At 26.0% G+C, this 16,741-nt stretch overlaps 1 protein-coding gene across 1 annotated transcript; it reads left to right on the top strand.

The window, feature by feature from the left end:
- The first annotated feature begins 3,935 nt into the window (after positions 1-3,935).
- Positions 3,936-4,763, top strand: LOC135929313 (large ribosomal subunit protein uL15-like). The gene is made up of 5 exons (XM_065465841.1): positions 3,936-4,021; positions 4,064-4,136; positions 4,181-4,256; positions 4,299-4,470; positions 4,513-4,763. Exons 1-5 carry the CDS (start codon positions 4,007-4,009, stop codon positions 4,639-4,641), a joined length of 465 nt encoding a protein of 154 aa, XP_065321913.1. The 5' UTR covers positions 3,936-4,006; the 3' UTR covers positions 4,642-4,763.
- The last annotated feature ends 11,978 nt before the right edge of the window (positions 4,764-16,741 follow it).

The raw sequence follows: 16,741 nt of genomic DNA, 5'->3' as shown, positions 1-16,741 counted from the left end.
GTTTTGGAAAATTTAAATTATGCTTATATAAACAGTTATATTTTTTCACAAGCTGGAAATCAAATTAAATGTGTTTCATGACGATTAATTTAAAAGTAGATTATGAATGAAATGCCTAAACTTTGATAACTACCGCATGATTAAAATATTTTATTTTCTAAAATATTCTGTACATTCCTCCTTTAAAAGAAATAACTGCAAGTGTACAGTATGGATTTTTATTAAAAAAAATAACAACTTATTGTCCAATATTAAATTTTTTATATTAAATATCAAATAATAATTATTTGCATTATAATATCCATAATAAAAGTTGTAATAAATTAATAAAATATTATTTATAGATATTATATATAAAATTAGAATAGAATATTCGAAAATTAAAAAATAAAAATTTGATGTTTGAAATAAATTGAAATATAAATTAGTAGTCGTATTGTTTATAAATAGTAGTTGGTATTACTACAAATGGCGACGATAAATGGAGAAAATAATTCCTTAAATGGAGATAATAATTCCTTAAATGGAGATAATAATTCCTTAAATGGAGAAAATATAAATGGTAATTTAAAAAAAAATAGCGGATTTATCTACGATTAAATTTGATAAATTCGAGTTCGTTACTTCAACCCATAGATACTTTACTCAATGGGAGCCAGTTTTCGGTTAAAAAACGTAAGCCCACCTGAATGTCAATATAAAGATATATTTTTAACATTTTTTGGCAATGAGAATATTGAGTTGGTGGACCGTTTTTGTTATCCTGATTCGATCGAAACTTTATCTTTTAAGGAAATTAAATCAATATGTTTTAAACAATTTAAACCGACGTCAACAGCTTTTGCTTCTAGATTTGATTTCGTTAGATTACGGAGAACAACTGAAGCCATAACTGAATTTGCAGATAAAATTAGAACAATTGGCAAGCGTTGTCATTATCTTATGATATTGACGAGCGTTTACGTGATCAGTTTATGGTTGGCATGGAAATACCGGGATTGGAAAGAGATCTTATCCGAAGGTCTTGATCGAGATAATAATGTACTGACTTTTCAATTTATTCTTGATCTGGCATTAGTTTCTGAGTGAGCAGATAAAGAAATGGCAAATAAAAATATGCCTGTTGTTAATAAGATAAATGATAATAACAAAATAAATGATAATGATAATAATTATAAACATCCAATTAAAACGACGACTACATTTGATAAAAGCTATGATAAAGTCAAGTATAATAATACATTTGATAAAGAGAATAATAAATACATATATAATAATGATAAAGATAAAGATTATAATAAACTTATATGTTATAAATGTGGTTTTATTCATAACCGAGAAGTGAGATGTCCAGCTACAAATGCGGCATGTAATAAATGTAAAAAAATCGGTCATTTTACAGTTTGCTGTAAATCAAAGATTTTAAATTATATACGAGTGTCATCAAGTGATTCTATTCATAATATTTGGAAGATTCAACAAAATCGAGAGAATCGAGCAAAAACTAACTGCAGAGATAAATGGGTTAGATGTTTAATTTGATTTTGACACTGGTGCACAAGCGTCATTGATAGGAATTGATATATGGACAAGTATTGGGCGACCAAAAATTAGGCCAACCAGTCCATTGACTGCATATGGTGATCATCCGTTAGACGTTAAGGGCGAGACCCAAGTCAATGTTAGGATTGGATCATAGACAAGGACCCTATCAGTGGTAATAATGAATACAACTGCGGTGCCTCTTTTCGGATTACCATGGATTATAGCATTCAATTTAGAAATACCTCGTCAGGTTATGATTAAAAAGTACGCAATTTGGTCAACAGTATTGAAAAAGAAAAATGTTGCATAACACTAGATTCTAGAATTCAAGATTTGATTAATAAACACCAAGAAATTTCGGAAGAGAATCAAGATTCTAAACATGCTTTGGATATTCGAAGTATTAATTTGGATGATATGCAATTGTCAGAAAATATTCTACGAAAAGAGTCAAAGCAAGATTTAATATTAAAAAAAGTAGCAATACATATTCAGCAAAGTTGGCGAAACTTTGATCGTCATAAAAATAAAGAAATAGTTAATTTTTATAATCGACGGGAAGAGCTTTCTGTCAATCGTGATATTATAGATTGGAATGGGAGATTGGTTATTCCTAATAAATTAAGAAATGCAGTGTTAGGAATGTTCACCGGGGACATCCTGGGGAAAATATAATGAAATCTATTTTTAGATTGTATTATTGGTGGCATATGTTCTGGATGCCAGAAAAATAGACCATGGTTAGAAGTTGATCTAATGCAGAATACCTCTGCTGATGCTATGATAAAACGACTAAATAAATGGTTTGCTAGGCTTGGATAACCCAAGTACATTGTGTCAGACAAAGGACCACATTTCTTTTCTAGAGAACGTAGGTATTGTGATTTAAATAACATACGTCATATACTTTCGGCACCCTATCATCCAAAAACTAATGGATTAGCTGAACGTACAGTACGAACTTTGAAAGGTCGGTATTATATTATGTGACGAGAGATTCAATTCGCGATCCCGAAGAAGCTATGACACAGGTTTTAACAACCTACCGATTGGGAGAGCATAGTTCCACAGGGAGATTTCCTGCTAAAATTATGTTTTGGAGGCAATTGAAAACAAGTCTGGATTGGATCCGACCAAATGCCGAACACGAAATAGTAAGGGCCAATGATAGACAAAGCCTTCATCATGATTTACATTCAAAGGAAAGAGAATTTAAAATCTCACAACCTATATGGTTAAATAATGAAAATACCAATGGTTGGAGAGAGGGAGTAATTAAAGAAAGAATAGGACTTTATTCTTATATTGTTGAATCTTCCGGGAAAACTTACGAAAGCATGCAGATCAGTTAAGAAATCGTTTAGTTATCCCAAATCATGAAAGTTCTCTGGAAGTTACAGAAATGGTTGTGCCAATGAATGAAGCAAATACAAACACAAATACCACATTACGTTGTTCGTCAAGAAACCGTAAACCTACATGGAGGTTTATTGAAGAAATCTAACTTTAAAATGATTAAAGGAAATGTAATAAAATATTATTTATAGATATTATATATAAAAATGGAATAGAATATTCAAAAATTAAAAAATAAAAATTTGATGTTTGAAATAAATTGAAATTAGTAGTCGTATTGTTTATAAATAGTGTTGGTATTACTACAAAAGTATTAATTTTTAGAGCTCTCCTTCATCAATTAATACAAACCTTCTTACTTGTGGGGAAAATAAAAAAATTAATAAATATTCAAAATTAAATAATTTTATTTATTAGCCAATAGTCATTTCAAGTTCAACTAATGGCAATTTTTTACAGTCTACATATATTTAAAAATTATCATGAAGATTTTTTAGAATAACAAACGAATATCGCGAATCCTTATTTCTTAAACAAAAACTTCAATTAGAAATTTTTAAACACAATTATACTTGTTTTTTAGATACATTTTCTTTATTAAATTAAGTTCTTTTTAGAGCCTTCGATACTTTTAATATATATTTTTATTTATGGCATAATTTCATAGATTTTTATTTAGTAATTTTATATATTTTTATATAGTTGTTTTAATATTTTAGTGTTTTATCATTTTTTAAAAAAATTATACTAATATCAATCAATATTATCAAAATAATACTTTTAAATTTTTAGAGCAATATATTTTGCCCTATTTTAGTTAAAAATTTAATTATCCTACCCTTAAAGTCACTTACCCCCTACCACTCTCAAAAAATTAAAGATTGTGGTGTGGGGGGATATTTATTAGCTAAAAAAAAATATTTTTGAAACATTTAATTATTTTTTGACCCACCTATGAATCGTATGTAATTTATAATAAAATAATATCTGGCTTATTATAATACTCGATTGTCATTCATAAAATTATTTTTATATTTAATATCTGCCTAATATTTACAATTTTTCCCCCAAAGTAGACTTGTTTTCCGTATTAAAGATTTAACACATGTCGCAGTTTAAGGTTGTTATCATCATAATAGGCTAATTAATATATGTATCTTAGAATTTACAACATAAAAAAAAGAAGAAAACACGTAACTTAAGAGGGCATGTAAGTCATGGTCATGGTAGAATAGGTAAAGTTTAAATTTCTTTATGTTTATTATAAAAAAATATATAGGAAAACATAGAAAACACCCTGGCGGAAGAGGAAATGCAGGAGGAATGCATCATCATAGAATAAACTTTGATAAATAGTATAATATGTGATATATTCTTTAATTTAAATCAAATTCTAGTCATCCTGGTTATTTTGGAAAAGTTGGAATGAGGCATTTTCATAAAATTAAAAATAGATATTATTGTCCTACAATCAATTTAGATAAAATATGGTCATTAGTATCTGAGCAAACTAGAGTTAACTATGAAAAGGTGACAGACAAAGCTCCAGTTATAGATTGTGTTAAATCAGTATAAAAATTAACAATAAACTTAAATATATATAAATTTTAGGGTTATTTCAAAGTACTCGGAAAAGGAAGACTCCCTAAACAGCCAGTAATTGTTAAAGCTAAATATTTCAGCCATAAAGCTGAAAATAAAATTAAAGAAGTTGGTGGATGTTGTATTCTAATTGCTTAATTCCATTTAAATTTTATATTTATACTCTTATTATACACCATTTTATTTAAAATAACAAATAAAATGTATTTCATCAATTTATAGAATTAAGTTAAAACGAACTTATGTATAAGCATATTACATATTCATCATTATTTTTAATACAATCCTAAAAAATTTAATGAATGAAAAATTTATATTGTTGCATATATGCACTAATTTCAGTTTATTAGAATTGATTTCATAAAATTGACTACTAATTTTCACAATAAAGATATACATTAATATTTTTTTAAAGCAATTAAAATTAGGGCTATACTTATATTTTTGCCAATAATAATATGTTTATAAATGTGCATATCTCATAATTGCCTCAAAATAAGTAATAAAAAAATCAGCATTGACAGATTAAATGAGTATTTTATTGGACCTTTTTTAAAAAAATTTTACCAATTTGATCCAGAACAAATTCCAGATTGGTCAATTCTTATGCCTCCTTAAAATAAAATTATTATATTGATATTCCAAGATGTTTATGCATTAAATTAGCTGCCAATTTTAAGATATACACATTTACTGCACAGCCTACTGATTATCAACTTTTTAAAATGTACTTCCTAATTTATAAAATAATGTGCCCTCTTCTTTTTTAATGTAATTTGGTGTATAGCATTATCACACCTATCCAAGTGCTACAGAAACTGTGCCAATATTACAATACCTGGTTAAAAATTGTAAATCATGCATAAGATAGAAGCCAAGGATAGTATAAAATTGGATTTCAAATATTGAGATATTCTATGTCTCATTAAAAATTTACTATCTTGCGCCAAATATACATTTATAACCAGGGCTGTGTATGCACTATCTAAAAATAGGGCTTATATTCTGGTTCTATGAAATATCTGAACCTGGTTCATGGTCCTTAAAATTGAGACTTATAAAATTTAAAATAGCAGAAACATCATTTTTTATAAACTTGATTTTGGGTCATCCATGACAAATCAACCACGATTTGGCCGACCCCCTTCGATTTTTTAAAATTTGGTAAGCAAAGAAAGGTCAATATAACTAAGAAATAGCCAAAATTTTAGCCTCCTAACATATATTTTTGAAGATATTAGGGTTCAAAGTGGCAAAAATGACGTATTTTTACCATTATCTGCCTTCATCCAATTAAGCATATCTTAAAAACTACATAATTGTAAATAACAAAGTTAATATCAAAATTACATACAAAGATTCTAATTTTAGATAAATAATTTTTTTTATTTTTTTTCCTATTTCCGGTTATTTTATTTAATATATAAGGACTAAAAACGATTTTTCGGAAATAATACGACCTTCAATTTTTTTTAAAAATTTAGTAGACATTATTAAACTCTTCCTTTATATTTATAAAAAAAAATTAATCTGGGACGCTGCCATCTTCATTCTCAAAACCGATAAAAATGTTTAGAAAAGTGTATAAATATTTTCCCGAAAGGGGGCGTCTTTGTATAAAATTATATATTAATCAGTTTTTATGGTTTTTTTTGAACTATTAGATATAATTTAAAGGATTATTCATCTTGTAAGTGAAAATAACAATAATTCAATTATAGAAATTGTCTATCGATAAAAGAAATTCAATTTATTACTTTATAATTTATTATAAAAATTTTTTCCCATATAACATATATTTAATAAATATTAATAAAATTTGTTCAATTAAGTTTCGAGTTTGAATATATGAATTAGAATCTTGTGTATTTTATATATGGCGCCCTAAATATTAAAAAAATTGATATACTTTAAATTTAAACTCACTTTCAAAGGATTCTAATTTTTTGGTAAAGCATTTACTTTCTTGTGACGAAAATGTATAACTGCGGCCAGTAGCATTTAACAGTGAAACTAATGTTAAGATATGATATTTGGGGAAGTAAAGAGTGTCGTCTATACTTGGAAATGTAAAGGAATTAGAAGGTCGGGATATAAAAACTTTATATATATTTCTTCCTGCTTTTGATTTTTCACTAAAACAAAGCTAACCACCAATTAGAATAGTAAGGATGCGTTAGGTATCTTGATATTTCTTCAATAATAATACTTTCATCATTAAATAATAACTACTCTAAAGTACTTTCTATTGAATTGGAATACATTTAATTTTAAATTGATGTAGATCTGTTGGAATCAAGGTGTGTATTTTGTGTGTTCCAGATATAGATCTAGTTTTTGAAAATCTTTCCCTGAGTAATAGATCTTCGTAATCATAAATTATTTTGGTCATCTTCAAAATATATGACATTAATATTTTCTTTAGCTAACTCATACAATTCATATGATGTGTACTTTGAGTAAGGCCTTGTAAAATAGCTCTAGCGGCTAATCTTTTAACAGTGCCACCAATCCCATCACAAACACTTTTCCCGTGTGCTGTAGCAGAAAAATGCCATTTCGCCTGTACCCCGAAATCCATCTCATGATGGCAAATATTAATAAAATTTTTACGATTTTTATACTGTGCAGCGGATCCACCGGAAAATAAAAAATTTTATTTGGCCTACAAATTTTATTAATTAAAAAATTTACCAATGTTTTTTTGAAATTATAGCTATTGTATTGTGTTGCAAAGATTCGGATATCATTACATAATTTAGGCAACAAATATTGGCAAAATTATCTTTATAATATATAAGAAAAGGGTGAACAGTGGATTGAGCCCTATTCCAATGATAATTTTGTACTTCATCCTGAAGTATAAAGCTATAGTTTTCTTAAAAATCACAAAATTAAATATTGGTCTTCGTCTAAGCTCAATTTTAGATTGTTTTGATACAACGATTGTTGCGTTAAAATAAAAAAATGGAGTAATAAAGATTCCATTTTTTCAAAAAAGCATTGATAAATTCACCTACTGGTTTGGTTATTGTTTCAAGAGTGGTTCAATCTACGGATAGCCATTGTTTGTATGTTATAAATTCGATATCCTTAGAACGAAACAATATTTCTATTTGATCACGTAAATGTGTTGACCCTGGACAAACATTTGCCCATATAACTGGATGGTTGAGGCGAATTACAAATTATTAAGTGTAAAATATGTTTGTATGTTTTAAAGGGTAACATATCATTGGTTAAATTTGATCCAATGATCAGTAATTTAAAATTTTGTTAGTAGCTGCAATCACATACATGTGTACCACTACCTCCAACGAGTATACAATTTTTGGGCGAATGCTTGCGAATTTCGAAAAACCAATTTTATCAGGCCTCATTTCTTTAAAAAATATATAAAATTTTTTCAAATTATCTAAAATTAATCTCTTATGTATGGTATTCTTTTTTCCGTCTTTGGTCAAAATCGAAACGCAATCTTTCTTGCCTGGCATGATTCTGCTTATTTCGTCCATACAATAAAATTCTTGTACAATTTTAACTGTATATTCGTCTATAGTTTTTCCAGGCTTGGGGTTAGGTGTTGATAAATCAAAATACCAAGAAATTAATTAAAAAATGAATTAATATAGTGAGCATGTGTTATTGAATGATTAAAACCCTTTCGCGCCCAGAATATTTCCCATGAACAAAAAATACATGTACTTTGATATAATAAAATAATGATTGACAGGTTACTGACAAAATACGAAATAATAAATATTGTTTTATAAATTAATATCTCTAAGTACCAACCATTAGTTTCTTTAAATATAAAAATTAATATATTAAAAATTTTGATGACAAATGAACTCGCTGGGCGCGAAAGGGTTAATCAATTTTAAAATTTTTATTTATTTTATTGATTTAAACACTTTTTATGGTTATTCTAATTTAGTAAGGCTATGCCGATTTTAGAAAATCCGATCCAATATTTATATTGTTTTGGGTTATTTTATGATAATACTTTTATTTTGTATATAATTTCATAATAATAATAAATTAATATTTGTAATATTTTAAAAATATAAAATTATTTTAAAAAATTGAGTATAGAAAATTTTGATATTATTTTTGGTCTATGAAAAGCACAAGATTCTGATTCATATATTCAAGAACTATAAACTTGGTTGAATAATATTCATTAAATATATGTTATATGGGCAAATAATTTTATAATAAAGTAATAAATTAAATTTCTTTTATCGATAGACAATTTCTATAATTGAATTATTGTTATTTTCACTTACAAGAGAAATACTCCTTTAAATTATATCAAATAGTCCAAGAAAAACCATTAAAAACTGATTAATATATAATTTTATACAAAGACGCCCCCTTTCGGGAAAATATTTATACACTTTTCGAAACATTTTTATCGATTTTGAGAATGAAGATGGCAGCGTCCCAGACTAATTTTTTTTATAAATATAAAGTAAGAGTTTAATAATGTCTACTAAATTTTTTAAAAAAATTGAAGGTCGTATTATTTCCAAAAAATCGTTTTAGTCCTTATATATTAAATAAAATGGCCGGAAATTGGGAAAAAAAAATAAAATTTTTTTTTTATCTAAAAGTAGAATCTTTGTACGTAATTTTAATATTAAATTCGTTATTTACAATTATGTAGTTTTTAAGATATGCTTAATTGAATGAATGCAGATAATGGAAAAAATACGTCATTTTTGCTACTTTAAACCCTAATATTTTCAAAAATATAAATGTTAGGAGGCTAAAATTTTGGCTATTTCTTAGTTACATTGACCTTTCTTTGCTTACCAAAATATAAAAAAATCGAAAGGGGTCGGCCGAAAATTTCATTTTTTTTGCTCATTTGACGTGGAATGACCCTTTTACCATATTAAAACCCTTTTATAAAAATAATTTATCATTATTATTAGAATATAACAATTATGATATCTTCCAAGATTGAGATGTTAAAATTAAAATATAGATTTTTTATGCCTAATTTTGATGTTCATTGCAGCTTGCATTTAATATAACTATTTTACCTTGTGATTATGTTCTTTTCTTTGGCCTTACTTTTGATAATTCATCAAGCTAAAATAAATATTCCTAAAATATATGTTATATTATATAGTAAATATTATTTAAAAAAAGTTACAAAATATGCTGGTCAAATTTCTATATAAAATGGAGTACACTAAAATATAATAAAGAGGATTCCACGCTAAAATAAAAAAAATTATATGCTTTAATTTGCATATTCTTTTATATTTAATTTTAATATTAAAAACAGTTATTGAACCCTAAATTTAAAAAAGGATTCTGGTTCTCAGTCCTGTTTTAACTCCCCCTTCCCCCACCACTGGTTTTATAATATTTTAGTTCATGTTTTTTTAACTAATTATTTGTAATTGATATTAAAATTAAGAATTTTAAAAAACCTTCCAATCCCTCATCACATATGTCCAAATTTTAAACTATTTATTTTTAACATTAAGAATGACTTCATCCATGAGGTTGTTTTCTGTAAAAATTGGAAAAATAATTTCCTTCATTATAAAATTAGACTTAATAGACCTTAACCTTTAGCATATGGCCAAATTTTTTTAAACTATTTACTTTGCATAAACCTTTCTGCTATCAGTCATTCATTTAGCATCTTTTTAACCATTCTACATTTTCTAACCCTTAGCTACTAGGAGGAAAAAGTCTAAAAAATAAGACATGGGCATAAAACCTTTAAGATTCTCTTGTTGATAAGATAGTGTTTACCTTTTTCACCAGTAGAAAATTATTTTTTTATAAAATATTTCCTACATGGCTCAATTTATAAAACCAATGGCCAGGTTGCAATCCATAAATACATTTTAAAACTACTCTTAATATGATTATATTATATTTTTGTGCCCAATGATGCTAATGTTTATTTTAATAATACATTCTAAAATAAAGTTTTAATTTTGCATCTAAAGGAGTATATATAGAATTTATAATAAAAATTTTTAATCATTAATAACACTTTTTTCAAAGTGCCAATAGAGTTATTCTATTCAGAAAATTATAACATTTTTATTTAAAATATAATTTTAAAATCCCAATTCCTTTTTCCAAGTTTTTAGCCCATCAGCCCAATATTTAAATTTTTTTAAACCCACACATAGTTTAAAAATATAACTGCACATTAGTGTAAAATTCTTTACCCACCTGTCCTAGTAAAAAGATTTACCTGCCTTCATGCACATTTTTTATAAAATTTAAATATGCCTATTCTTTCAATTTTTTACACATTTAATAAAAAGAGATTTAATTTCATTACTACATCTCTACAAAAAGTTTTATAATTTAAAAAATTACTGTACTAAGTATTAAAAAAAATTCTCAATTTAAATCATGGATAAGGAATTTATTTGATCTAATAAAATGTTTATGAAAGAAAAATAAATTGAATATTTATATTCAATAATAACGAATACACATTTTCTGTAATTAATCATGTTCTTTGTTCTAAAAACCTTCCAGCAATGCTAATTCTTCTTTCAGAAGAAGTGCTAGTTGCTGGAATTTACAATATTTTTTTTTAGCTAATCTTGATAGCTTTGAGAAGTTTTGTCTTTCCAACAAAATTAGTATTACGTTGTCCGCCTATATCTTGAATATTACTCCCAGAATTAAATTACAATATTATTACAAATCTTTTATTAATCACAAAGGAAGCATAATTATAATATTTTATAAAAAGGAAAAAACGAATGAATTATATTATATAACAATTCGCTTTCCTTTTATACGGAAGCTCAAGTTTAAAATATATTTTTAAAAAAAATTATAAATATCACAATCATGAAAATCAGTATTAAAAATAAAAATTACATTATATCAAATAAAAATACCTCAAAAATCGCAATCATAATATAAACTTCCCCCAAAATCAAATTATAAATCTAAATCCTACCAACGTGATTTTACAAATATTTACATTCATTTATAACAGTAGGATATCGGTTTGAGGTATATCTTCCTCAAGTGATATATTTAAATAAAACATGAAGCCATTAATAATAATAAAAATTGTAAACTAAACTAAGAAGCTAAAATCTTTCTTTCTTAATTATACAAATTAAACTAATTTAAATATTTTATTATATCATTGCCATTTGGTAAGGTGCTCTTGTAACAAATCTTAGTGGCTATAAAAAAAATTTTTTTATATATTTGTTCTATAAAAATTTTAAATTATAATTAAGGTTCAAATTTAACTATTTTGATAAAATATTAAAATTTTTTGGCAAAGCTCAGCCATTTCTCAAAATTTCGAAAGGGGGCTGAAAATAAAATTAGTGAGGAAGACTTAGTCCCCTTATAATGCACCCGAGCCGCCATTTATATCTCCCAACAAAATTAACAAACCCTTTTAAGCCTCATTATTTAAACTAGGTAAGGAATAAAAATTAACATTCATAGGTTAAAAATTATCTATTTTTTACTAAGAATGGGCAGGGTCCTATAATTTCGCGTGACACGGTAAGGTCACAGCGAAAGCGTGAAAAAATTTTAAATTAGGTGTGATTCCAAAATTTTTACGGGCGTCATTGGAGTTGGACGCTAAAATAAATTTCCCTTGAATCACGGAAATTGAATTTTCAAAATTGTTTTTTATGAATATAAATTTGCAATTTTATAATTATAATATATATTTTTGATATTTAATTTAATTCTTTTTGATTACAAAATTTACGCATTTTAGTAATAACATTTTTTTCCGCATTTAGTGTTGGTAATAAACGGCTAACCCAATATTTTAGCCCGGTCCAAACCTTTCTGCCATCTATGAGTAAAATTTCCAGGCTTGCTAATATTTTTCGCGTAAATATTGAGCTAGCCGTTTAACAACACCCCCACCATATAAAATTTCAATTGAGTGAAAATTAATTAGTTTCCACTCTCGTTCAGAAATAGAAATTTAATTTAAATGTTTTCATTTTATCTTTAATATATATACTAATACTAATCATTTGCACTTAAATCATAATATGTCAAAATTAAACATCTTAACTTATTTAAATTTTCTCGTATTTACCTACAAATCTAAAAGGTAATTGATGCAATGCTTTAATAAAATGGTGTAAAATTAATAGTGCAATATTTTACAATATGCAGCAAACTAAACCATTCCATTAAGCAAGATATAATAATGAGATGGAACTATATATCATTATACAAAGTTTCTTAAAATCATATGATGAAATACAAGTTTATCTGCTTAACAAACGAGAATTAAACAGATTGGTGACTGGATTTAAAAATCACATGCCAGTTTGATTTTTTTTTATTCCTATTCAAAGAATGCTTAGATAATCTGAGCGCAGCTTCTCATCCCATAATAAATGAAGTTTATTTATGGAAATAAAAATAATTTTGTCAATGTGAACAATAATGATCCTAAGAAACATTACAATATCTCCTTTAAAGGAAAGATTTATTATGAAACCAATACATAAGGTAGGCGTAGGCTTAATTCTAAATCCAAATTTCAAAAGCCTTACGTTTTTAATAGACGATGAAAAGGCAGTATATATTTATATAACAACTATAAAAGTGCTAAATAATTGATAGGACTGCATATACTAAATAAAACATTTGTTTAATTTCTAGCTTTTTTAATTCTTATGAGGCGACAATATCTACTTATGAAAGTTGTGAGGATGAACTTCAAAGGTTCATCGTTCATAAAACAAATAACAATAAATTTTTTTAAGAAAATTGCTAGTAAAATTTTATTAGCCCCAATAAATTTAGCTTCCAGTGAATTTTGAGAAAATTGCTAGTAAAATTTTATTAGCCCTAATAAATTTAGCTTCCAGTGAATGATTATTTTTCTATATGCATTTGTTTAATAGAAGAAAGACGAACAGTTAAATGGATATTCTTCTTTTAAATTAAAATTTTCATATGGCAATTATTTAGTTTGTTATTAATAAGGAATTAGAGAAATATACAACTAAATGATAGAATAAATTAAAAAAAGTGTAAAAAGTAATAAATTTTTAGAAATTTAGAAAAAAAAATTAAAATCATTAACTTCTTGGGTGTGATTAAAATATTCTTTCGAGTGGGCGGGGATGGTTATAAGTTTATTAGCAGCAAGCGTGAAAGGGCATGCATTTTCTTTGCCAACATGACCAGGCAGGCCATGAAAGAAAAAATAGGCCTTTGCTATCTCTGAATCATTCATCTCACTTGATATCTTTCAATGGCCCATCAGCTGTCATTAAAAATACTTTTTTTTGCTTATATTAACCAAATGATAATTTATCGATATAACAGCTTTTCTTTTATAGTCTGAGATTTTAAATATTATTGCCCCATAACTGGTTATGCGTATAGGTAATATAATTAAAATTTGTATAAAAATAGTACACAGTGGCTGCACATTATTGCTAGACAAATTTTTTTCTAGTGAGGATTTACACCTGTGTAAAAGAAATAAATTTTTTTTTGAACATAATAAATTCATTAAAATTAAGATATATTTATTCACCATCCTTTTTTTTGAGCGTATTATTATATTAGGTGAATCAAGAATATCTCCTTTATTTGATAATGGATGCACCAAAAATTTTCATCTATATTATTAGGTAATGATATTCAAGAAATAGTATATTCATTAATATGTTCCATTACTGGCTGAATATTATAGTATTCTATACCCACTTTTTTTTTGCAATGTTAAAATACAAATGAGAATAATCATTTATTTGTAGTGCTGTTAATGCTACTTCAATAAAGAAAGGCGTTACTCATTACGTCTGAAAAAAGAACGCGTTACTCTTTACCTTGTGAAAAAGATAACGCGATTTTTAAATATTTTATACAAAAAAATTTCCCAATATAATATCAATAATAATAATATACAACAATAAGATATCTTTTTATCAGAGACCTGCAGAGGTACCATATGTACGGCCCGGCCCGGATTTTTTTTTCAAAAATTTTTTACGGCCCGGCCCGGGTTTAAAAATTTTAGGCCCGGCACGGATATTAAAAAAAAATTTGGGGGACCGGATTTTTTTTTCAAAAATTTTTTACGGCCCGGCCCGGGTTTAAAAATTTTAGGCCCGGCACGGATATTAAAAAAAAATTTGGAGGCCCGGCCTGAATTTTTATAAAATTTGTTTTTTAGGCCCAGCTCGGAATTTTTTAAAATTATATTCGACTTGGTATATACAAAAAATTGATTATTTCGTATTTTATCATATTTTTCGGCGAGTATTATAATTTAATAAGCAAGTATATTAGCTCTTGTTGTTAAATGACTCGTTTTGAGCCGATTTTTAAAAACGGCTAACTCAATATTTTTGCCAGAAAAATATTGACTAAGCCTCTAAATTTCGATACTATATGTCTAGACCTTTGCTCCTTCTAAGAGCAAAATTTTCAGGCTTGCATAATATTTTTCTGGATAAAGAACTGAGTTAGCTGTTTTTAAAAATCGGCTCAAAACGAGCCGTTTAACAAAACTTTTATTTTTTTTAAAATCTAAACAGATATTTAGCATATTACAAATTGATACTATAAAAAATTTGTGTAAATAATATTTTGAGAATATAATATGAATTTATAAAAAAAATAAAAATGATATTTTAATTAATAAAAAATACAACATATATTATATATGTATTTAATCCTTTGCGTATTTATTCCATGGTAGGAAAACTATAATTTTATTATGTAATAGATACTATGGGAGTTAGCTAGTGTTAACTTTCACCAAACATTATATTAATCATAACTATATATAATCATTATAACCATATCTAATTGACGAATATAATAATTCATGTTGTATAAATTTTTAAAAAAAATACGGCCCGGCCCGGGTATTTTTTTAAAAAAAATTTTCAGGCCCGGCCCGTATATTTTAATAATTTAAAATACGGCCCGACCCGATGTCTCTGCTTTTTATAATAATTTTTTAAAAATATTATTATAAATATAATGATATATTATAATATTAGATATTTTTGTAATAATTTTTATTTATTTTTAATAATTGATTTTTAAAATTTCGATCAGATAAACAAGAGTGCTTAGTGATCAACACAGCTTTTGCTGTCTGTCTAAAGGCCGATAAATAAAATTGTAATTTTCATCAAACTCCATTCTCAATATTGCAACTGATGTAATTCATTTAAGATAATGCATTCGCGATCAGGGTTTCGAACCGAACCGAACCGCCAAACCGGAATGAATTGTTATAATTTTCTGAACCGTAACCGTAACCGAACCGTTATAAAGAAACTATAAAAAGAGCGAACCGAACCGTTATAAATATTTTAAACCGGTTTAAACCGGTTTAAAACGGTTTTTAAAAATAATTAAATTTAAACATTATTAACCTAAATTTGAAATTTGAATTTTCCTTGGGGAAATTTTTAAACTCTTTATTTCTTTTCAAATTGAATTTTTTTTACATGTCAATTAATACCACCATGTTTATTGTTTTTTCTTTTCACTTTAATAAATACTCAATTTAATAGAGATTAGGCGAATTACCAGTTAATTAGATAAGAATCTTAAAATCAAACAAGACTATTCTTTAAATTAACAAGTTTATTCTTATATATACATATATATGTATATTAGTTATTAATTAGCTTATTAATACTTGCTAATAATTTGGGAAAAATCATAATTCTAACTAACATCTAAAGAAAATCAGGTACTGATTACTTTTAATAAAATACTGTTTTATATTAATTTCTTATTAATTAATATTTTCATAATGAATAATTTATAATGACTTAAATGAATATTAGAATTCTGAAATTAAAAAAAACATATGATTGTTAATGAATATTCCTGTATTTTATGGTTAATTTATTTATTTATTTCCATTTACACTTTAGTGGATAATTTCTTGAAATAATAACTACTTACTGATTAACCTTCTAAATCTTATAGTACCAAATAAAATTTAAACACATGAAATTCAATTGGATAATTATAAAATGATAAAGTATCCATTAAAGTTTTAATTTAATTAACTTTAATTTTTTAATAAAAGACAGTTGTTTTTGGAATTTTAAACAGTTTTTCTATTTCTTTTCTTCTTATTTTATATCTTATCTTTTTGCTTCTTTCTTTTGTCTATTAAATCAAATTATTTATTAAAATGGTATTAGTAAGCTCCATTCACTTATTTAGTTTCATCTGTGTTAAGTTTGTTTTGTTA

The sequence above is a fragment of the Gordionus sp. m RMFG-2023 genome, chromosome 5 (genome assembly GCF_954871325.1).
Source record: "Gordionus sp. m RMFG-2023 chromosome 5, tfGorSpeb1-WG-v2, whole genome shotgun sequence".
Taxonomy (NCBI): domain Eukaryota; kingdom Metazoa; phylum Nematomorpha; class Gordioida; order Chordodea; family Parachordodidae; genus Gordionus; species Gordionus sp. m RMFG-2023.
This window is presented reverse-complemented; position numbering and strand designations above follow the sequence as displayed.